This window comes from Rhagoletis zephyria, unplaced genomic scaffold, assembly GCF_001687245.7.
Source record: "Rhagoletis zephyria isolate East Lansing unplaced genomic scaffold, Rhagoletis_zephyria_1.1 Rzeph_scaffold_00940, whole genome shotgun sequence".
Classification (NCBI taxonomy): Eukaryota; Metazoa; Arthropoda; class Insecta; order Diptera; family Tephritidae; genus Rhagoletis; species Rhagoletis zephyria.
The window spans coordinates 24,696-50,220 of NW_016158024.1; the positions used below are offsets into that span (position 1 = coordinate 24,696).

The 25,525-nt window shown below is 34.2% G+C and overlaps 1 protein-coding gene across 2 annotated transcripts in view; it reads left to right on the plus strand.

Moving 5' to 3' along the window:
* Positions 1-25,525, plus strand: part of LOC108362117 (uncharacterized) — a 160,456-nt gene that overhangs the window by 21,509 nt on the left and 113,422 nt on the right. The window contains exons 2-3 of one of the 2 annotated variants that reach the window (XM_017614981.1): positions 2,507-3,491; positions 7,189-9,551. In XM_017614981.1, coding sequence (XP_017470470.1) covers positions 7,379-9,551 — 2,173 coding nt within the window. In that variant the 5' untranslated portion in view covers positions 2,507-3,491; positions 7,189-7,378. Of the gene's footprint in view, positions 1-2,506; positions 3,492-7,015; positions 9,552-25,525 lie in introns of those variants that run through there. The other variant, XM_017614982.1, reaches the window with a different exon arrangement.

Here is a 25,525-nt window from a genome sequence, read left to right on the forward strand (position 1 = left end):
GAAAATGGTAGACTCTTTGTGTTTTCGTCAAAATTATTTATCATGTTTATGAGAGGTGCTGCACACTTTCCAAAGCACTGTTCGTATTCCGTGTTTGATCGCGGATTTCTTCCTTGGTATATGTCGAAATCGACTAGATATCCTGACGGAGTGTACAAAGACCAGACTTTGTAGCCGAAACGGATAGGTTTGCCTTTTAAAAACTGCTTGCACCCGTGCCGACCATAGTATGCAATCATGCTCTCATCAAAAGACAGTTGTTGGGATGGAAGGAAGTGCTGCAACATATTGGCCCTTAAGTGGTCTGTCATAGGCCTCAATTTCCAAAATTTGTCTTCATTACCATCAGGCGCAACCAGGTTAGATTCGAAATGTAAGCACTTACAAATTTCTTTGAAACGGTCTCGCCGCATGGTTTGTACAATAAGTTCGTTGCGTAAGCCCTCGGAGATATTCCAGTACATTTTCACATTAGCAGCGGTGTTGTAGCCGGTTATTAAATGTATACCAATAAACGTGCGCAATTCTAACAGAATTTAAATACATACATGTATAAAAGTCCTTAAAACAGAAAAAAGTACAAGGCAACTAACTTACCACGAGTACTGATATTGCGCACAGGTTTTTAAAATTTTTTTGCGGCATACAATGTTGAACATCGAACGATATGCTCTAGTAAAGCATAATCAAAAAAAATTCAAACAACTCGTGAGGCTGCAGACTACGGCAATCATTGTAGTTCGCTTCCGGAAATAAAGGCATTGGATCACTTCTACACTCCTTCGACCAGTTAAACACTGTGTTTTTATTTGCTAACGGAAGAGGTTCTTCAGACGGAATTCCTTCTACCCTTCTTAGCCTGCTGGATACAGAAGTGTTGGGAATATTTTCATCAGATGACTCTTGTTTGTTGTCTTGTGTACTCTCCTTGGTAGTTTTCGCGCTTACGGACCGTGGGCATATTGATTTCACATATTCGTAAAGCTGCTGTTCTACACTATGGGATTCATCACCTATAAGATCCGCTAGTGCTGCTTCAATGTTTCCCTCAACGTCACATGAGTTCACCATTGACGCAGAGTCCACGTGCTCACCATTCTTTAGCACAATCTCACATCCTTCGTTTAATTGATTTCGACATACATTGTCAATAATTTCACCCTCATCTTCGTTTGCATCATCTTCACCACTTAGTTCTCCATCTTCATTAGGTGGTTCAATATAAATTCCGTCTATTTGTTGGCAAAATGATGTATCATTTACGTCTAACTCATCCAAATAGTCTGCAATATCTTTTAATGTGAATTTTCTGCAACAAAATGGCGAATTAATCAAAGATTTTCTTAAAATAAGCAGCGAATTAGGTGCACATGTGTTTTGAAATTCATCTTTAAACCTGTACCCTGTAATTCCTGACATGACCATATGGTAACACGCCCATTAAAACACCAAAAAATATGACAAAAGGTGTATATACCCTCAAAATTAGTAACTAGTAGTAAATTGTGGTATCTTAACTTCAGATTGATGTTATAATTTCTGGAACATGTTAATCAATAAATACACAACAATTTAACTTACCTTCTTCCAGATGCAATTTTTCCACTTTTTGCTCCTTAAATAAAAACCCACTTTTGAACGTCCACTCACAAAAAACTTCTTTTAACAACTAAATAGCAATCGTTGCGAATTTAAAATTTAAAGCTTTACGCTTTCAATAATAGCTTTAGTTTCTAATTGGAAAACTTGAGTTCCACAAACAGACGTTTTTTTTCAAACATATGTTCCGTGTTACCACATGGTAACGTCAGTCCCTCCTGCGTTAATGCGGATCAGGGGTGTTTTCGATGACAAAACTGACGAATCCTACTGAAATTAACTGTATGGCGACTGCAAATATAATTACATTTAAGAAAATGAAATAATTGAAGCACCTTAAAAAATTTTAAACCAATTTTTCTGGCCATGTGATTCGAACTTATGATCTTGCGGCTCGCTAAACCCGCAATACTGCCATCTCTCAGTGTATGATTTTGATCAGAGCAACTTTGCCGTTAATCAGCATTGACGTTGCCATCTGTCTATGCTATAAGACCAAAATCATCTCACTTCGCATAGTTGCGCTTAGTGGTTTGACTTCAGTATATTTATATTACATTGAAGTACTATCCTTCCTATGGCAGTCAACTTTTTTGATTAAATGCTGGGAACCTGATTAGAACACCAGTTGACTATAGGAGGCATTGGTTTACTACCAGTTTTGCAGCTATTTATATCTCCTTGAACTTTAGATAGTATATTTTGATAGGGATATTTGAGAAGTGCGAAAAATCGCATATGCAGCTGTGTGCGTATATTTGTATTATTGAGGATATAGCATACCTTTGGGCACTAACAGCCAAACAATTTGAGTGCCAATGCTAGCCACTGCATATGTTTATTTAAAAATATAATACATATTTGCAAATAAACATTTTAATAATTTGTAAAAATTATTTATTTTCAGAAACAATTCTGATGAACTTTTCAAACTTAACGGACTATTTTAATGCTCTAACGAACAAACGAACCACTCAAACAACAACGGAAACAATTTATGCATTGAGTAATAACCAGAGTTCAGAAAAATGCTCCCAAAGAACCAACGTCGCAATTACTCAACAAGCCGAGAACAAAGCTGCCATGTGATGCCTTCCAACGGAAAGCTCCCATAAAAAGCTACGGCCGGTAGTAGTTAAAAAACGTGCAATGCCTCTGCCTCCCACCCAAGTAGCCGAACGCCGTTTGAGAGAGATCGAGAGAGAGCGCGCGCATACACCTGCATGTGCCGCATCAGCTGCGCCGTAAACTATGCTATAATCGAATATTGCATGCAAACTGCCAGCCAAGCCAAACGGCCGACCAACAGCAGCACTGAGCACTACACGACGTGACACTACAATATGAGAACGCGAACAGTGTGGAACGTCTAAACGGTAAAGCCGTGCACAGCAGCGTGCTGGTGAAAAAAATGTTGCAAGTGAAATAGTGCAAGAAAAAAAATTAAATACTTCAAAGAAAATACATATTAAAGTGAATTTTGTGGAAAATTCTTAACGATTTGCAAAGTGATGCAAGAAAACAAGAAATAAGCCAACGCAGCTAAAAATAACGCAAACATATAACTGTGTCTGTGGCATTTTGCATAACGCCTCTAAGAAAGAAAAAAAAACGGGCGCTGCGCTGCGTGGCTGCACACCTTACGAGTAAAAATAAGGAAAAAATTAAAAAAATTTAGCAAGCACAATTTTGTTTTTTTTTTAAAGTAAAAGTTAAATATAAATGTGTTGCTAAAGTAAAGTGAGTTTTGAGAAGTGCTGCGTTTGTGTGTGTGTGTGTTTGTACGCTTGTCGGTGCAAAGCGACAGCAGTGTACCTAGAACACAGCGGGCGGTATATGTATAACCGCTGTATGCCGTATACGCTTGCGACGCCACGCAACGGTGAAAAAAGGTAAAAATAAAAGTTTAAAAAATTTTTAATAAAAATATGTAGCATACTTTGTAGCGGACTGCCGAATACTTTATCCAGCTACGAGGCCGACATTCATGCATACCTATGTGCAAGCGTGTATTTTTGTAATTGAAAATAATTTTTTAGCGACTTTTGCTAGAAGCCGCAGAACGCAGTGACAAACTACACAGAAATATTGAGTACGCAGGTGTGTTAGCTGCCATCTAGCGAGCAGTGAGCTACATACATATAGTGTGGGTGTGAGTTTGTCTAGCAGATATGAATAAAATAGTGAAGGTGCTGGAATAGTGATTTGCAAGACAAAAGCGGGAATTTCCACTGCAATCGCTAAAAGTATGCAACAATATTTGAGTTATGCCTAAAAGGATGTTAGTTATTTGTTTTTAAAAAGTCTTAAACTAAATTATACGCAGCAACTCGTTTGCAGGCTTAATAATTCAGCCGACGCTCCTAAAAATATACAAAGTGTGAGCAACGAAATGCCTGTACACAGTAGAGGCCTGAATTTAAATGTTGCGGATTTCATTCCTTGTGGAAAACTGTGGAGGAGAATAAATTACTAGAGAACGTTATATAATTGTCGTTAATGAAAAATATTAAAAACATGTGTTTTCTTTGTAATTTTTCCAAACAAATGTCGACGTGCTGAATCCAAATTCGGTGTCTTAACTGCTCTGGCGGCTCCACTTTTCGAGATTTATTAACATAAATGTACATACACGAGATATCGGCCTATGTTTTAGGTTATTTAGCATCGCGATTTATTTCAGTTTTCTCAAAGATAAATCCTACACAGCATCTCAAAGCAGTAACAAGTCTTTGTTTCGTCGAGAAGTTTTGTTCAGAAAAAATGTGGTTGATGGGCAGATAAATTTTAAAACTTACTTGAGAAAACGGCCCTTAATTTATAAAAACCTTTTGAAGTTTTATTCATGACGAGAAAAATGATATTGAAGAAAACCGGACGGCAGCTAAAAGAATAAATGCTAGTACTTTAAGATGCTGTGTATAGTTTTTTTTTAAGAAATCGATATTCTACATAACCTGAAATATAATCAAAAATTTCGTTTTTTGCACTTTTCTGTTAAACTATCTCGAAAGTCTGAGCTACCTACCATACCAACTACGACCCCGGATATGCACTTAGCACGTCGAAGACCTTTGGTAAGGTATACTCTGGTTTCTGGTAAAATTTCTTGTATAACAAGAACATACAAAATGTCATGAATTACAAAAACAAAGAAACAAATTTTTATTCAGTTATTAAAATGCGCGATAAAACTGAAATTTATTTAGAAATTTGTGAAAATAAAATATTTAAATGTGAAGTGACATGAAAAATTTGATAGTTGGCAAAAAAGTGAGATTATTTTTTGAAAAAAAGGCAAATTTGCGGAAATAAAATATGAATTTAAAAGTAAAGTGACACCGAAAATTTTAAAGTATGCAAAATCGATATTTTTTCTGAAACGACATCGAAATAAATGTGAAAAAATATACATATTTTGAATAATGTAAGAAATGTATGAAAACATAAACGCCAAATCAACAATAATAATTCAAATAACGATGAAACCCTGCGCATCGAAACCTAAAAAAAAACACAAATTTCCAAAAATTTAAAATTTTTTTTCAAAAATTTTCAAAAAATATTTGATTATTTCAAGAACCATAAGAAAAGATACGTCATTAAAATTCAAAGAGCTTTTGAATTTTAAATAATTTGGCAAAGTATCAAAAATATATTCTGAAAAAGCAAATATAAAATTTCTGCTACATAATGATCATAAAAGCATAAGATTTATATTCCATATATGTATCAATAAATTGAAATAAATACAGTAGAAGCTCACATATTAGAGCTCTGAAGAATTAGAGTATTCCAGTTATTAGAACCAAATGGTTTCAGCAATCATTTTTAAAGTTTACATTTTGACCAAGTTTGACTATTTGTCTTTTGTTTCTTTAATTTAATTTTTATTTTTTGGGAAGTTTTTATTATTTTTTTATAAAAATATTTGTATAACCCATTTAACTCTATTCTAATAAATTTTAAGCTTCAAGTTTTCTGTTGTTCCTTTAATTTGTATTATATTTACAAAATAGCTATTATTATTTTTTTTATAAACATACAGTTTTATAGCCCCTTAAATTCTATCTTAATAAGGTGCTTGAAACTTGTCCTTTGGTTAAAAATTCGGGTTGATTTTCGACAAACAAAACATTGTTCGACTATTTTGTTTTGTATGAAAGAGAATAACAACACCATCGGCAAAAAAAATATTATAAAAAGTCAACGCGAATTCCTAGCCACTTGAAAATTGCACTTTATTAGGAATTTAATTGTCTATACAACTATTTTTGTAAAAAAGTTGAATAAAAAGGTTGTTGTGCTTGTAATATTTTGTAAGTATGAGATTTATGGCTTTTTTTTTTAGATAATGAGCTGCATTTTTATTAAAAAAAAAATATAAACAAAAAACAGGCAAAAGAAAAATAGTCAAAACTGGTAAATATGTAGTGTCTCTATTTTTTTTTTTTAATTACTGTATGTTGTGTTGGGTTCGCAAAGCGGTATAAAGTAATAGTGGTTCGTGAAAAATGTCGTCTTAAAATAAAAAAAATAAACCTAATTTGAGGCAAGGGATTGAAATTTAAAATAACCTTAATAAAAGAGTACAAGCCAGTCGTCCAGATCGTCACTCTAATGTTGGAAAAAGCAGAAATTAAAACAGTTTGAAAATTAATCATCTTAATTACAAAGTGTTTCTAATTTGTGAGCTTGTACTGTTTCTACTAACCTAAAAAAAAAAATTTAAAAAAGTATCAAAAAATTCGTTTATAACTAGCTACAATTAGCTTTTGTTATCTTTCATACCAAACCAGGCAAATTGTATACTAACTGCAATTATAATATAAAAAATTTTAGTTAAAAAATTTAAAAAAAGGGTAAAAAATTAAAAAAAGCGCTGTATACCGAATATACAATTACATATTGCAAATACTATTCCATGCCAACCAAAAAACAAAAAAATAGAAAATGCGCTGCACAAAAAAACCAATTACCAAATTGCTGCGTAGCAAAAATTTAGAGACTACTGTTACTGCATACTAAAAACTTAAAATTAAGAAGTTCTGCAATAAAATTAAATATAAAAAAATTCTGCAAACAATTTTAAAAATTCTGTCCGCATGCCATATTTAAACAAACTGCGAGAAAAAATTGCTGCTACATACCAATAACCATCGCCATCCCTTTGCTAAGCATAGAAAATTTATTCCGAATAACAGTGCATACTTCCTGGCTGCTCTACTACCCAAATTTGCTAAAACACATTTGAAAAAATATTCGCAAGCAAACAAAATAAACAAAAGAATTGCAAATTAATACAAATCAACACAAATTCTTTGTAAAAAAGCAAACTATTAACTAGAGAAATTTAACAGCAAAATATTTCTACAGATAAAATACATGGCAATTTAGAAAAAAAAAATCAGCAAAAGAGTTATAAATAAAAAATCTATAAACGTAAAGCAAATAAAGAAAATCAGCAAAAATACAATATAAAACTAAAAATTCCTCAAAGGCATAGCAATTCAAAAACCAATAGAAAAAATATTTCTTTAAAATAGGAAAATCTATAAATGCATGGTAATTAAAAAATAGCTCTTTAAGGCACACAATTCAATAAACAACGATTACAACGGTTTATCAGCAACATAGTATACCAAATTGGATATATAAAGTATTTATAAAAATACTGGAAAATATTTAAAAATTTACATATTAAGAAATATTGTAAGAACTCAACCTCTCATCGGTGAAATTTCGCTACCAAAATCTAGTACATAGAACTTAACTCTTCATGCCACTCGCAACTGAATCAATGTTGCAGCAACGACAATGTTGGGAAATATTGGACGAGCAAAACCGAACACAGAGCACAAAGCTGCACTGCGATGATACAGCACAACAAGCAGCAGCAGTAGCAGCAGCTGACAGAGTAGGCTATGAGCAACAAATTCACACAGTTAACTGGCTTAATAAAGCTTTAAACATAACTTGGCAAGCCATTGAACGCACAGCTGGGCAGCATGTTGCCACACAAGAACAGCAAATTAACAAAACCGTACCAGAACCAATTGCAAACTTGCCGATCCAGCAACGAAATGCAAACGACGCTGGGATAACAGCTAAATACATGCTGAATGCTGTAACTGACGGCACGACGCGCGACTCCAGCAGCAACATTGCAGACGTAACACTATTTGCTGAAAATAATGCTAGGACACATGTTGCAGAAATAAAAGACACAGATGTTGCGCTAGGAAATGTGTTTGAAGCTGGTGGCGCGCGATCAGCAACGATCACAGCTGTAAATGTGTGCGCAAATACTAATGGCAATAAACATGTGCTTTGCAACATGCTGCCGCAACATGCTGATGAAACCAAGCTGCCTACGCCACCAAGCGTTGCTGTTGCAGTAACTAGTATTGAACGGAGTGGCTGCGTACAGCATAACGCAGCTACAGAAACGAAAGCAACCACAACAACAACAACAACCTTTAAAACTACAACAACCACAACCGCTAAAACAAAAACCACTCAAAGCATTAACATTGCAGAAATGTTTGAAGTGCCGGCGTTGGCATCCGCAATCCCAACGGCAATGGTATCGCTGCCGTCAATCGGGTCGCAGCAACAAAATACTAAAAAGACGATAGATTTCAATAGTCGGCGGCGCCGCGGACGTCTAAGGCCACCAAGCCCTGTTGTTGTTGCAGGTGAACGCGCGCGTAGCAGCGCTGTGGCTGGCAGTGGATTTACTGCCACCATGTGCCGTGCGTTGCTGTGGCTAGCCGCATACCTTGAAAGAGTGTCGCGCGATCGCGCAACCAAACGTGATCCATTGCTATACTTGTTATCGGTGTTGTTATCGTTAATAGTCGGGAATGTAAATAGAGTTGCCAGATTAGTGAATGAATTTGATTGTGAAGTGAATAAAAAGCCAATAGTAAACACAACCACTACCAGCACCACCAGCACCACTTCAACAACCAAAACCACCACCACCAACATCGCCAACAACAATAACAATAACCCAAACAAATCGACTTCAAAAAATCTAAATTTACACATTGAAGCCTCTAAAGTGGAGCAGCAGCACGCAGTAGTGAGCGCAACTGAGATAAGCATTTTCGCATCTTACTCCGAATCTGAACTGAAATCAGTGAATGACTCGCTATTAAAATGTGCAGTAAAAGTGAACACCAATTGCCAATCGTTGCCACAAAATGCTGCCCAAAGGCGCTACGCTGCTATGGAGGAGAAGACGGCAACCAAAGCTGTTGTCAGCCTTCTTGCCACTGCAAATCCGCCTACATCAAATACTCTGCGCACTCGTGGGGGTTGTCATCGTTCAACCGCGTCGCAGCCGCAACAGCTAACAGCTGCTACCACCACCACCACATTCGATCGCAAGCCATTTTTAGCCATCTCATGGCGTTGTAGTCAAATGCAGGTGCTCTTCTACTTCTACGCCTTCATCTTATGCACATCCATTTTACTTCCATGCGGCAATAATTTGGTATCCGCAGCCAAGCCGAAATCCGCTACACAATTGCAGCAACAGAAACAGCAACAACAATTGCTATTGGAACAACAACAACAACAGCAGCAGCAACAAGAACAACAACAACAACAACAACATCAACATGAACACCATCAACAGCAAGGCCATCAGGCTCATCAGCCTGCCGTTGGGCCCAATGGTGATGGTGGGGGTGGTGGTGTGCCAGCCTACCCGGGACTTGGTATTCCCGTCGCTGCCGGCGGCCCGGGTGCAGATTTGACACCTCCAACTTATCAGATCGTTTCATCGCAAGCATCGAATGAAGATACAGAGTTCGTATTCCCTGCAGAGCAATCGGACGAGCAAATGTTCGATCAGGAGGAGGAGAACTTGAATATTGTCGAATTGGAGGAGGAGGAGGAGGAGCAGCAGCAGCAGAATAAAGCGTACGACGTCCATGACAACGGTGAGTAATTAAACAATTTAATTGTATTTGTGTAGCTAATACTATTGTAGTGTGTGCATAAAATGTTTTGTTTTGTGGCAATCCATTTTTAGAAAGCGATAACGTGCTGGGGAGATACATATGTGTTCACTATACATTTAAGTTATTCTCTTCATAAACCATCAAGAAGACTTCTAGGGTATTTGGGGTACAAGGAAGCAGAAAATGAAGTAAAAGTGCAAATAATGTTTCTCAACATAGTTTCTAAACATTGTTCCTTAATTTTTTTTGCACTAAATCGCACCCAACAGCCGTTTTTGGTACAAAAGGAATTCCAGATTCAGACTCCTCGTACCCTAAAACCGCAGAAAGGCCTATTGATGGTATAAATTGAATTGAATTTATATTGANCCTCGTACCCTAAAACCGCAGAAAGGCCTATTGATGGTATAAATTGAATTTATATTGAAAAATGCTTAAAATCGCCAACCTAGGAAATCTGAGAAATTACTTTTCTACATACATACAATCCAGACTTTCAGAAAAACTTTGTTTCATCAATTCGCCAACCGTCTTTTCAAGTTATTAACTCACAAAACTTTAATCTCCATAGTTGAACCACAAGATGTATTTTGAAGTTTTCTGGCAGCTTTTTTCATTCGATTTTCGCGAAGAAAAGCCTTGAATGTACTACACATGGGCCCGACGTGGGTTGATGCCAGTGGCACCCAATTTTAATGTGAAACGTTTAAACTTTCATATTATCCGGAATAAGGCCTTTCTCCGTGCCCTTTACAATTAAGGGTAGAAAAGGCAAAAAAGGCAACATCAAATGTGTACATNCGCCCGACGTGGGTTGATGCCAGTGGCACCCAATTTTAATGTGAAACGTTTAAACTTTCATATTATCCGGAATAAGGCCTTTCTCCTTGCCCTTTACAATTAAGGCTAGAAAAGGCAAAAAAGGCAACTTCAAATGTGTATATGTGGACATTCTTAATCGAATATACTTTATCTCTTTAGCAGAAAAAAAAGGCAATTTCCATCAAATCCGTTCCCTGGTCATAACAAATTTAAATTAGCTGAAAAAATGTATCCCCCATACAAAACTTGGACGACTCTAGTGGACATATCTGATATCAAATTGAGCTAATCCATTTGACCAGAAAAAACAGATTTCTTTTAGCACGGTGTCCGAGAACCCGCATATGTATTTCTAGCCTTGATATTTTAGCCAAAAAGTTGATACAGTAGAACCTAAAAGGCATTGTTATAGGAAAGAAATGTAGCCGACTGCGATGATGCTCATACGCCCTGGCATACTACATAGTTTATTTTGGCATTATTTAGTTTAGACTACTAAGGATGCACGTTAACCAAAGCTTGGATTTGTGTTCATAAAATATCATAGAATTATTATATGTATGTATATACATATTTATANTTTAACTGGGAGTTAGAATTAACTAGACATGGTGCAAACGGCCCTAAGGATGCACGTTAACCAAAGCTTGGATTTGTGTTCATAAAATATCATAGAATTATTATATGTATGTATATACATATTTATTCCCGTTCGTCCATATACAAACACATACATCTTGAACGAGGATATGTAATTGTGTTTGTGCTTATAACCAATTGAGTAAATATGTGCTGAAATAAATCATAAAAGTGAAAGCGTGTTGAAGTTATTTATGACTTTTAAAGTTGCCGAACTTTTGTCGAGTCGTAAAAGTGTTTTATTGATTAGATAAAATAAAATATATTTTACAGAGAACTCATAGGTATTTATGTATGTATATCGTCGTTTAAAGTACAAAATCGCGTATCAACAAAATGCAAAACCGCGTGTGTGAGATGNTTAAAGTACAAAACCGCGTATCAACACAATGCAAAACCGCGTATGTGAGATTGCATAAATTATTTTCTAATGAGTAAAAACACTCATATTTCAAAACGGTTCTCTTTTTTATAAAGCAATAGCACTTCTGGCTAGTATATTTCTATGTACATATATACTAGGGATGCCAACTCTATTAAGGCTAATTCCCCCCAAACTCTTTAAAAAATTCCCCCATTTTCAATTCAAAACTCATTCGTATTAAAAACAAACAAAAAATATGAAGTTTTCGTAATTGTCAACATATGAAGAAATTTGATTTTTAAAAATTTGTTTTGTAAGTAAAATTAATTCCAGGTGTGTTTGCAAGCCTATTTATGACAGCAGTTTTTGTTTAATTAAAGTTGTNAAATGGTTCTCTTTTTTATAAAGCAATAGCACTTCTGGCTAGTATATTTCTATGTACATATATACCAGGGATGCCAACTCTATTAAGGCTAATTCCCCCCAAACTCTTTAAAAAATTCCCCTATTTTCAATTCAAAACTCATTCGTATTAAAAACAAACAAAAAATATGAAGTTTTCGTAATTGTCAACATGTTTCACTAAAATGAAGAAATTTGATTTTTAAAAATTTGTTTTGTAAGTAAAATTAATTCCAGGTGTGTTTGCAAGACTATTTATGACAGCAGTTTTGGTTTAATTAAAGTTGCGAAATCTCTCCATATATTTATAAATACACTGAAAGAAAAAAAATTTAGAATTGAAAAATCGTGCTAAATTTAAAAAAATACGCATATGATAGAGCAACAACCCAACTCGTTATAAATTTTAGTATACAAATTTTAATATTTAGTATGGAAATATTCAATTCAAGTACACCCATATTAAAATGACGCGTTTTTCACTTCACGGGTGCTTTTTCATTATTAAGATAAACAAACAAAAATATTTTATTTCCATCCTGTCTGAAATGGGATTTGAACCTTGAACCTCTGGACATTAAAAAATTATGGCAAACAATTTTGCGCACTCAACTACAGCCACCACTGCACGCGAAGGCAGTGTTGCCAGGTTGACGTTTTTAACGTCATTTGGCCGTTTTTTGTATCCTGTTGACGTTCGGACGTTTTTGTGTAAAAAATTACGTTTTTTAACTTCCCAGTAATTTTTCTCCATTACCAATTCTTGTAAGTAGAACTGATTTTGAATTATTTTGCTTCTTCAAAAGATATTTATTCTTTGGACGCAGCTGATTTAAATATGATTCTTGGACTAAGGATCCCGCGTTCAAAAGCTGGTTTTGTAAACACTTGTGGTTACGAGGCTTATTACAATGCTTGCAAATGCACATTAAAAGCCAAATCAGGAAGAGCTGATCTATTGCAACACGCACACTCGCAAAAGCATCAAAAAAGCTGTAGCAGCATAAAAAGTCAGAAAAAAGTAGGTGACTTTTTAAGACTTCATAGAAAATATATTGAACGCAAAATTGGCTCAAATACATACGGCAACACGGTCAAAAATTTGGGTTTAATTTTCAAACTGCGCTGGGACTACTGCCTTTTTTAATCTTTTATAGTCTACTTTTTAAACCAGTCAATAGTTTTAATAAATTTTTAATATATTCTGGTTTAAATTTTAGCAAACCAAAATGTTTTAATTCTAGTTTCTAGGTTTCATATGTAGAAAATTTGGTTTAAAATCTAAACCGAAATAGNTGCACAGCGAATTGTGGTGTTGATTCAAACTCAACATATGAAAGCACATTTACATGCGTGGCTGTAGCTGAGTGTGCAAAGATGCTTGATACAATTGGTTGCTACCAAGGCTGTCCGGGTTCAATCCCCATCGGACCTTTTATTTTTTATTGTTATTTATATATAAGCCGAAATGTTGAAATTCTAAACCCAACATATGAGCTCTCTTTTTTAAACATGGAAGGTTTTTATTTTAAACTGAATTTAGTTTGGTCATATATGTAGTCCAAAAAGTTTAAAACTAAAACCGAAATTTTTAACCGTGTAGTAATTTATTTGCCGAAATGAAAGGGAACAATAATTAAAATTTATTAAAATGCTAATTAGAATTTAAAACAGACTGTACAAAGCAACCTATTTTCACTTCAAGTCAAATTAATGGCGTGTCTGTACATACGTGTTGTGTAACCGATTTGAGAAATAAAAAACCGACTTGAAAACAAATTAGAGTCAATACACTTTTGAATTTCTGGGCTTATCGAAGTTTGGTATGCATCGGTTTTGAATCACAGCGAACGGTATAAAGAAAGTATATGGACTAAGGGCCGCTTCCACCATGTCTAGTTAACGCCAACTGAAGGTACATACATCCTTCAGTTAAGCGCATAGACTGCTTTATCGATCACATGTTATATGCTGGGTGTCGATAACGTCGATAACGATTTGTAACTGGGAGATAGTGTTAGCCAGTGTTAGGGCCGGTTGCTCAAAATCTGGTTGACACTAATCATCGATTAACATCGTTATCTACGTTTTCGACTCCATGCATATAACATGGTGTTGGTATAGTCGATAACGATGTTTAATCTGCGATTAGTGTCAACCAGGCTTTGAGAAACCGGCTCTTAGTGTTTCATAACATATAATAGGTAGTCGATAACGTCGATAACGATGTTTAACCTTTAGTTAGTGTTCACCAGGCATAGAGCTACTGGCCCTTAATAGATTAGTTGATGTCTTGCTCCTTAATGCTCCTTAATGTTTAATACTTAATTTAATAATGTTTCAATTAATTTGAAAATAGTTTCATTTAGTAGAAGACCACAGTGCCGCTAGACCTGTTTTATTTTAAAATTTACCAAATTTAGGTAACAAGTGGTGTTAAAGCTCAAACAGTTAATCCGGATCAACTGCAGCTAATTCCCGAGTTGATCCGGATCAACGCTGCCGTCTGTTTATGCTTTTATATGTGTTTCAGAATGTATGCGTATCTGCTTTCTTGGGTAGGCGGCTCTTTAACTGGCAGGTACTAAAGGTAAGAGACATTCATTTTTTTTTTAATTCCTTTTTGATGCAGAAATGTTCCTAGAGCATATGTATATGTAGATGCATTTCTTGCTAAAAAAAATTTAAAAAAATGTTTAATATTTAAAAACACTTTCGTGGCTGTAACTTCCGCCAGACGATATAAAATTCGTAAACATATTATGGAAACTAAATATCTTATATTCTCAGTCTCAATTTTATACATAATACTTAAGGGACTACTTTAATACCTTTTGTGAACAGTCCTCTCAGACCAGTGTTGATAATTTCGATACGATTGTACGATTGTTGATACAATTTGCAACTGATTTCTACTTTCCTACTACCCAGTACTTTTTAAAACATTTCATCTGCCAAATTTGGCAGCACGTGAATCGTTAAGTTATACAGCACTGTGTTGATTAATTTCTTAGATTATGGATTTAGAACCGCACGAAATTGATACACGGGACGTGTATTGTGGAGCTAAAGCAGAATTGTTCATTTGTCAAAAAAAGGAAGATATTCTAAATTTTAGAAAAAACGTAAAACAATTTTGTGTAAACTTTTGTCTTACTATCAAGAAAAAAATTAATTTTAACGATGAAGTTCTAATATGGGCTTTACAACTGAACCCTTCTTCTATATTATGAGGCAATATGCAAAGCATAGTTCCACTATTTGTTTCATAAATGTAAAATTGCAAGAGTAGAAGACCGCAACACAGAATTTAGGGCCTTGGATAAACACCTTAATTTAAAAAATTTTGCCAACCTCAATATTTTTGAGTTTTGGGAAAAAGTAAGAATCACCAAAAATTGTTTAAATGAGCCACTATTTTCAAACATATCCAAACATCTCTCAAGGAATGTTGTCGATTGCATACTCTTCAGCCAATGTTTAAAGGATCCTCTGCATACAAAAATTAATAAAAATAAAATTTCGAAATAGACTTGAAGTAGACTTTAATAGACTTCAAGTAGAAACAATTTTCTCTTTAACAAGAACTAGACATTATCCTAATTTTAGTGATAACATAACATTGATAAAATGTTCGGGCACAGTTGAAACTACGAGTAATTATTTGCTGTATAAGTAGTTTTTTGGAACTTACTGGCAACTTTGTAAATTTAAAAATATCCATTCATTGTAAATCTTTATGTTTATAAAAATGTATGTACTTACTTAAAATCATAATACCTGATGCAAAAGTGTGTAAACTTTATGTAAATAAAATAAAGGTATATTGTTTCTAAATTTTTAACAATTAATTGTACTTTATTTGGAAAAATTATTGAATACAAGTTGGACACAATAACTAAAGGGTTGGTATCGAAATTTGAGCAAAGTTCAAACTGTGAGCGTATATCAAAGAATCTCTAAAACTTACTTATGGAACGCGTAGGTATGTGCAACTCGAAGTGACTTCGAGTAGCTTGTGGAACAAATTCAATATTCTGTCGGAAAATATTAACAAAATCAAAATAAATTTTAATTCATGCATAATTACTTTACACCAGTCACAAGGAAATGTCCCACCAGTCACAACTTCAAATGTTTTTTTAATATTTCTATGAAGATCATATAAACCTAATTTTTATTTTGCAAACGAAAGCGCATAATTCATATTTTACAACACAAAAACATCGTTCGTGGAGGTTAAGTGTTTTGGCTAAATTTCATATTTAACTGCACAAGGGTAAAATAGAGTTCTTTTCAGTGTTCCACCAGTCACTTTCATTCAAATGATAGTTACATAAAACTAAGAAATCGTTTATCGTGGTTTGTACTTGATTTAAAAAAAAAAATGATTCCATACCTTTAGGCATTTTTTTAATTTTCTCAACAGTGGGGGCTAAAATAAAAGAAATTACTTAGTTTCGATTAAATTACTTCACATAAACCAATTACGTTCACATTTTCTTTCATAATTTCTATAGATATGTGACTAGCAAGTTTGTACTTGATTTCGAAAAGCAAATGGTTGCATACCTTTAGGCATTTTTTCAAATTTCCTAAGCAGTGGGGGCTAAAATAAATGAAATATTTTTGTTCTTCATTTGGTTTTTATTTATGATAAATTATATCATTTCTATTTAATTTATTGACATATTTTACAAAGCGAAAGCCGTAAATTACGATAATGTGAACATGCTTTAAGCTTTGCGCAAGTAAATCTTATAAAACCTTTTGTGTTACCCGGGTATTGCAGTCGAGGACTAGCAGCAAATTAGTGGAACCACATGAACTAATAAGCGAATTATTAAGGAAAAATCACACATAATTTTATGAAATAAAATATGCAAGTATAAATATTTTAAAATATAGAATTGCATACCTATCTCAAAATTACAGCCAAATTTTTTAAATCTTATATCAAAATATTAGAGCTACCATTGCCACCTACACACTACGTACCGACTGGCACTGGCATTGCGTTTTGACGCTTACTTTGACTGCTAGCCAAAGGACAAAGCTGGAAAAGAAAGCGCTTTGCCTTGAAATTATTTGTTTTTTTTTTACATTTATTTCATGTACTTTTCCACTATCAAATATCTGCGCATGAATGCACTTTCACTACGAGTATTTACTATTTGGCAATTGAATGTCAAAGTTGATTAAATTACAGCGGCGGTAGCAGGCAGAGAATCAGCGGTGACGCAAGAAAAAAAAAACTTTTCTCAAAAAAGTAAGCAAAAACTCGTTTGACAGCTGCAATAATAATAAAATTGGAAATTGAAAATTGAGCGAACGAACAAATGTACGGCACGGCGTCTCATGCGAATATACATGTATTTCCTTTTATGTGTGTGGGTGTGTGTGTTTTGTAGCTTTAATCCTGTGAAAGTGCACTTGCGNGAAAAGCTTTGCCAATTGGTTCTCTCCAATTGCCAGTTCCTGAATCCTAAAAAAGGGACCGTGAGCCGTCTTAAAAAGGTTTGTACCACGGAAAGTAGACAGCAGCAAACACGATCTGTCTTAAACTTTTTACGCCATCTTGACTGCATTAAACTCTTGCGTTAGGAACTCTGTAATACAAGAATAATAATGCCGATTGTACTAAGCGCTACACACACTCTCGGCTTCTCCATCGAGAGGTCCCGAATTTCCTTGTTAATGTTATTACTTAAAACTTCTATCTGGCTGTGTTTGGTCCACGGCTCCTGCATCAGTAAGATGCCCAGAACCTCTGTGACAAACTGCAAAGTGCAGTAGGTTGATCTTCTTGGCTTGTCGAGTTCGAGCTTCATCGTGTCTACAATGTCCTCTAGAAGCTCCTGCCTTGTGTGCTCGATTGGTTTCAGTACCTACACTGCAATTCATGGAGGAACTGTTGTCTGTACATGTCTCTGCCTCTACTTCTCTCTACGAAGCTGATAACCTTATCACCAAGACCTTGTGGTTTCCTAACCTAATCGATCTGCAAATTGTATAGTGGTTTCTTAAAAAATATTATTTCTAACTAACCGCCAAAATAACGTAATCGAATTTTTTTCAAAACTTTCTTTCTGCATCAAAAAGAAAATTTTAAAAAACTGTCGCTTACGTTATTTTGGCGGTCAGGTTCCGAAATCTACAGAGAAATGTTCAGCCGGAGTAAAATTTTGTGCAAACATTTCGCTTTGATCTCGTGGCTAGAAAAAATTACCGAATTTTCAGACTCAACGCTTGATTTTTCTTTAGTAGTGTATAATGCATTGAATATTAATTTATCGAAAACGGAGTCTAAATTCCAATAACTTGTTTCCACTAAAAATTCAAGATAAGCCTCTGAACTAGTCCGACGACTTACTTATATCAAAGATGGAACTTTCGACAAATGTGTATCAACACTGGCGGTAGCTACTTGATGGATATCAACCCCTCCACTTAACATAAAAAACTGCAAAGGTCCAAATACAGATTTCCATCATTCAAAATTATCNTTGAAAATGGGAGAAATCGGACAATAACCACGCCTACCTCCCATATAACGGTAATTTTCAGAAAAACGAAAACTGCGATATTTTAGTAACTACTGAGGATTATTCACTCAAAATTGATATTTATAAGAACTTTTAGACGAAAAATAAGAATATTATAAATTTTTGAAAAATGGGCGTAGCCACGCCCACTTATGGTTATATGTGTATACCTTGGAAACCGCTCCATCGATTTCTTCCTAACTTGGCACAGTTGTTGGCCTTGGCACAGCATACCAAATGGCCGAAAATTTTTAAAATCGAATAATAACCACGCCCACATTCCATATAAGGGTAATTTAGAGAAATACGAAATCTTCGATAAATCAGTAAATATTAAAGCTCATTTATTCAAAATTGACGCTTGCAACAATTCTTTACCAAGAAATACGTTTATGATAAAATTTTGGAAAATGGGCGTGGCACCGCCCACTTCTGATCACATATATGTATCTCGGTAACCGTTCTATCAATTTGTACCAACCTCGGTATGGTTATTGTGCTTGCCACATAAAGGCAAAGCGTTGAAAATTATTGAAATCGGCCCAAAATTACGGCCGCTTTTCATATAACAATAAATTTCAGAAATGCTTGAAATTTCAATATTTCGAAATTTAAGGACGCTAACTTACTCAAAATTGATACGTCCCGGCTTACCATGTAGCGGTAGCTTGCGGAAAGGTGAAAAACATATATTTAATACTTGCGCCGGGTATTTAATGTTCGGCTCCGCCCGAACTTAGACTTTCTTACTTTTTATTTAGTAAAAAAGTTATCCAAATGGATGATTAATTTTGCGCCACCTCGTATAAAGTAAAGTTGCAAAAAATGTGTTAATGTTGATGACGAATATCACCTATATTTACGGTGACCATCCGTCCTTTATTTGAAAGGAGAGTCCTTTATTTGAACCCCCTGTCCTTTATACTTTTTTTCAAAATAAAGGACGCCTTTTGTCCTTTATTTCTTATACTGTCCTTTATGAAAAATAAAAATTTCCCTTATAAAATATAATGAAAACCTTCACTAGTTCGTTTCGCACCCCACTTAAGGGTTTTTATTTAATAGGTAATCTTTGCACAATCTATAAAGCACAGGGAAAGTTGTGCCCAGGATCGTGTTGCACGCTGAGTTTCCAGTTCCACTGAAAGAGAACAGTGGTTCAAAACTAGCATTTAGTGTTCGTAATTCACTAGAGCCTTAATTTTTTTCACTTAATTTGATATTTTTTATGAAAGCTTATAATATTTGCAAGAGTCTAGTTGAGCCTGAATTGTGAATTTTTATTTGATTATATTAAATTTTGTAATGCAAAATGCAGAAAAAGTAGCAATTTTGAAGAAAATGTATTCTCCTGTTCCAGTTAATAAATGTTATATAACAAAGACTAGTTGAAACGAAAAAATTACAAAAAAATTTTTTGAAATGTACAAAAATTTTTCCCAAATTATTTTTTTTTTTAGTTTTTTAGTAAAAATTGGCTAAAAAATTAAGACTACGGCGGATTATGAACATTAAATTCCAATTTTAAACAACTGTGTGCTGGCTTCGGCGTGCAGCAAAAAATCGCGAAGTCCTTGAAAGGATTTGGCTTCATTTTTCGGAATCGGTTAATTAACTGGTAAATATACAAATACAAATATATACAAGTTGTATGTACGTATTCCCAAATTATTTTGAAACAAATATCCTTTATTTTACGTTGGTTAATATGGTCACTGAACCTATATTGATAATGAATGAAGATAGTGCGAAATTTCATGTTCATCGTGTTCTGAGCTAAGTTTAAAGTTTCAAGTCTCTAGTCCATCGGGAAGTTGGTTAAAAATTTATTGCAAGATTTGATTACACACAGGTGAAACATAATAAAAGCATGTAAAACAGCTAAATAATAAAAGTTAAAGAACTCGTAAAATTTGTTATCAAAATGGCACAAGTTTTTTATAAAAAGTAAAATTACATTAATAAAATTAATTTAAAGGTGAGTAACACGAAAGCACATGAAGATTTGCACATACCTAATTTACTTACCCAATAGCTTAAAAAAATCAGTGCAATGTAGAATAACTATGTGGGTATCGAATGAGAGAGAAAATTCTGTAGAATTTAAATTTCATCTTTTTAAGTTAATAAAGTTTGCAGGACGAAATTCGATGATGAGGTTATGCGTATATTAGTTCTCAAACAATAATTAAAAAAAATATATTGCAAATTTTCGAGGATATTTAAAGACATTTTCAATACCCATTCGTCCTTTGCACCAAAAAATTTATTCTGTTAAAATTCTACAGAATCTTTTTGAAATAATCATGTTTTTTTTTAGCTTCAAAGTCCTTTTAAAAAAATTCTGACATTAGAGAGAAAAGCTAAGTACGCAGCTTTACTATAATTTACCCATAATTTTTATATTAATTTTTTTTGTGTGTAAAATTTACTGTCGCACGATGAAATAATAAAAAAAGGAAGTGCGCCTGGGCCACACTGGAGAAGTGAAACTTACACTTAAATATGTACATACATATGTACATTCATCTGCTTTTGCTTAAGGTTATATATTTTGTCTTTTTTCTACCTAGATCCTTACCTCTACTACTGTTCGTTCTAATTACATTTATCTTATTCTGTTATCCTTTATCTTATTTTTATCTTTACACTCTGTCGAAAACAAAATCGATAGTAACATCCAAAAAAACATAGCAAAATCGGTTATAATATTGGTAGCAAAATTGATTAGAAAATCGATAAAAAATATTGGTAACAAAATCTATAAAAATATCGATAAATAAGCGATAACAAAATCGATAAATATCGATAACAAAATCGACAAATATCGATAACAAAATCGATAAATATCGATAGTGAAATCTATAAATTTCGATAACCAAATCCATAAATATCGATAACAAAATCGATAAATATTGATAAAAAAAAATCGATTAATATCGATAAAAAGGTCGATAGATATCGACAAGAAAATTGATTCTAAAATCGATAAATATCGATAATAAAATCGATAAATATCGGTAACAAACCCGGTAAATATCGTTAAGAAAATCGATAAATATCGATAATAAAATCGATAAAAAAGTCGATAAATATCGATAGCAAAATCGATAAATGTCGACAACAAAATCGAGAAATATCGATAACAAAATCGATAAATATCGATAACAAAATCTATAAATATCGATAACAAAACCGATAAAAATGTCGATTGTTTCATCGAAAAGTCTCGAGAATCTCGAAAATCTCTAAATTTCCAAAATAGTTCCCAGATTGAGCCTCTGTGTCTCTCTATATCCTCTCCTCTTTAATTAACTTTATTTTAATCTTTCTTCCCCTATTTTCATCTTTACTTTTATCGGTATCCTCATCCTCCTCTTTGTCTTTACGTTTGTCGTTTTATGTTTATCATTTTCTTCATCTACATATGTTTAAATTTACCTTGGTCTTAATTTTTGCCTATATCTTTAAGCATCTTTGTTTTTGTTTTTATTTTCACCTTTGTCTTTATCCTTTTCTTTACCTATGTATGTACGTACTCATCTTTACTTTCATTATTGTATTGGTCTTTTTCTAAGTGTTATTCTTTAACCTTTTATTAGTTGTATACCATATGCATACACAACAAGAAGCACTTGGTTTAGCCCCAACCATTGCCGTTGCACCATTTCCGTTGCATCATTTCCGTTGCACCATTTCCATTGCACCATTTCCGTTGCACCATTTCCGTTGCACCATTTCCGTGTGCAATTTCCGTTGAATTTGCCAATTTACTCCCAACCAACCAACCGCCGCTAAAGAAGTTTCACTTCAAAAAGGAAAATTATAAAACGAGAATAGTTGTTGCCTAATTGCACTGTAAAGATGCTTAAATTACACAAAAAACTCCGAGACACGTAAACTTTAATTTAGGGTCGCATATTAGGCCGGATCTGTTTGCCGTTTTTCTAGATCAGGTCATTTTGGCAAGATATTTTCATTTTAAATTTGCATTGCGAATGAAAAAAAATTCAAAGTTAAACATAGAAAATGTTACTCATACGCCATGTAGGAGTATGTACGATATGGCGTATGCGACACATCATTTCCTGCTTCTGTTTCATACAAAAAATTATTGCACATTTTCCTAATTTTTACTCCACTTTATTTTTCTTCGCATTTTTCATTTATTTATGTAGCAACCGAGCAAGTTTTATAACTCAGCTATGCTATATGTATGTATTACCAGGCAATCGCTAATTGGTGCTTGCCATTTTATGCGCAGAAAAATATGCTACCAAGTAATTCATACACTCCTCTATCCCTGTTTCAACTAACAAAGAAAAAATGCTTTAATTTTCCACTTTTCTTCCTTAATTTTATGCCTTGCAACGCCTCCTTTTTCTGACACTTTCTCTTCAACTCTCACTCCTTCGCTTACCAAAAAATCACACACACACTACTCGCAGTCTCATGGGCTCCGCCAGGCGTTCGCCAGCTCGTTTTGTTTCCAGTCGCGCGCGCCCGCTTGCGTTTCCTCCGAAATGGCCCTTGGGGTCGTTTTGTCGTCGTTGGCTGCCATCATTGATGACATCATAAAATCGTCGTTCGTGAGTGACGCCAACGGTTGGCAAGTGAAATGCCATGCCATTGGTTTTGCCTTGTAAATTTTATTTTATCATTTTGTAAAAAACAATTCCGCTTTTTTGCTTCCTGCAGTTGCACTCGAAGTTGGCAGCTTACTGCGTGCCTGCCTTCCTGCCAGCCTAGCCTGGCTGCTTATCGCGGCGCACCGAACAAAGTTGAAGCTGGGCGTTCTTGTGATCGTTGGTGCGCTATCGCTCTTTATATGTAAAATTGCGGATTCATGCCAAATCGTGCGGTAAACATGTTTGAAAATGTGCCAACTGCATTGGCAGCTTACTCTATTTGTATGTAGCGCAAGTATATAAGTAAGTAAGCAATGCAGCTGCTTCATCTTCAGTTCAGTGTAGGTTGCACTTTGTGACAAGAGCCCAGTGGCGCATGACAGCTAAGTTGTCAGTTCATTAGTAGTGGTTTTCATATTTTTTATTATTATTATTACTTAAGTGGGCAGTTGAAGTATTTAAATGTTGAATGTGTACTAGGGCTCCTACTGTCATTGTAGTGTCCACTGCAGCTGCCACTTGAACGACAAGTACTGATTAAGGTTTGAAAAAGGAACAGCATTTTCATGAACATCGGCGACTACATTCAGCTATTTAGAAGCATGTGCATTAGGGCGGGTCAAATTTGTTCTCTACTTCGCTTCGGCGACTGGCAATTATGAACAAAAAATTCCACGGAAACATAGCTCTAAAATGAATTTCGAGCCTCCTTATTTTAGTTTTTAATCCAAAACCAAATTATTATTTTTTTAACCGACTTCAATTCAATTAAATTGATGATAAAAAATAACATATTATTACAAAGTAGGTATCAAACTTAAGTAGCATAAGAAAGATTAATTTCGAAAACATTTTTGAAGAGGGTTGCTTACTGTTTAAAAAATTTAATTCAATTAATATTTTTATTGAGCTTTGTGACACGATTTTGTTTATTAGGGAAAATTGATAAGGCAACAAAATCTAAGCGGTAGAAGTTATAGCAGCTATTTCGGAGATCACCACATCTCCTCATCAGACTTCTTTTTTCTAGACTTCAGCAGGGAGCGAACCCGCATCATCGATGTGCAAAGTCAGAAGCGCTAACCACTGAGCTAAGCACACCCCGTAAGCTCTTGTTGCTAGTTCATTCCCTTATTCAACCTACTGCCATCAAGTGCAGCTGATTTGCCGATATTTAAACTTGGCAGCGTGGTTGCTATTGTAAATTCCAAACATTAATTTTGCTTTTGCTTTATTGTATGCATAGTTTTAAGCAGGCTCATCCTAAACTATGTATTTATCAATTAAAAAAAAACAATTGTATAAGGTAAATGAAATGTTGTAATATGGGTGTCAAAAGTGGTTTGGAAAGCTTAGTTTGGAAAATATTCCTAAATAGGGTTGCCACCTGTTTGAAGAATTTAAAACAATTCATATGATAAGATAAATGAAAAATTACGACATGGGTGTCAAAATAAAGTATTTTAAGATAGCTTAATTTCTAAATATTTTTTGAAAAAGTTTGTCACCTGTTTGAAAAATTTAATTCAATTAAATTTAAAATTTATCTACATCTTATTAATCTGCACTTGAGCTACTTAAGAAAGCGGTACTAAATTGATAAAATATATCGTTACTAGACACGAATAAAGGCGCGTGCTCAAAAGTTGACGGCGAAACAAATCTTAACATACTTCGCCAAAGTTCTTCATAAGCATCTTTTTTCGCAAAATTTTTTTATGCGCCTTTTTTCGCCGTCAAAACACTATCGCGCCTTTATTCCTGTGTAGTGACGATATGCAATATTACAAATTTGGAATGAAAAGAAAGGTACCATAGAAATCTTTGATTATGAAACATTTTTCAGTAGTGTTTTCACCAATCTAAATTAACATATTTAAAGCAAATTAAATATGGCATGGCAAAATGGGCACCGAACGAAAGGCATTTGAAAAAGCTTTATGAGAATGAACTACATATGTATCTAAAACTTTTTATTTCAAACGAATTGCTCAAAAACTCTTTGGTCCAGATATTTTTAAAAATGGTCCACTGATACTAATTTTTAAACTGAGGATTAAAAAACTTGAAATATATGTACCTAACTTGTGAAATGTTTGCGAAACCAAAATATTAAAAAAGCTACTCATGCAAACGTAAGAAATAATAAAAACGTAAAAAAATATTAAAATATAAGATGAAAGCTGTTTAAAAAGTGCTTGGTGGAGACATAACGTGTTTTCACTAATTTTAATATGGGTGAATCAATTAAATATTGAACATAAATAATTTCGTTCGGGGTTGCCCATGTCTGCCACGCATCATAATCTAATTGCACAGGGCAGTTTGGTGCGGCAAATGTTAAAATGTTTTTTTTATATAAGTTTGAGAAAAACGTGGTCAAAATATCAAAATATATCGGACAGTGATAAATTATTTGCTTAAAAAAATCGTCCCATTGCTCGTAGGCGAAAGCGACATACACAAATTTTCTTCCACAAAAATTTTAGCAAATATAAAAAATAAATTGGCTATGAATCAAAAAATAAAATTAAAAATAAGGAGGCTCGAAAT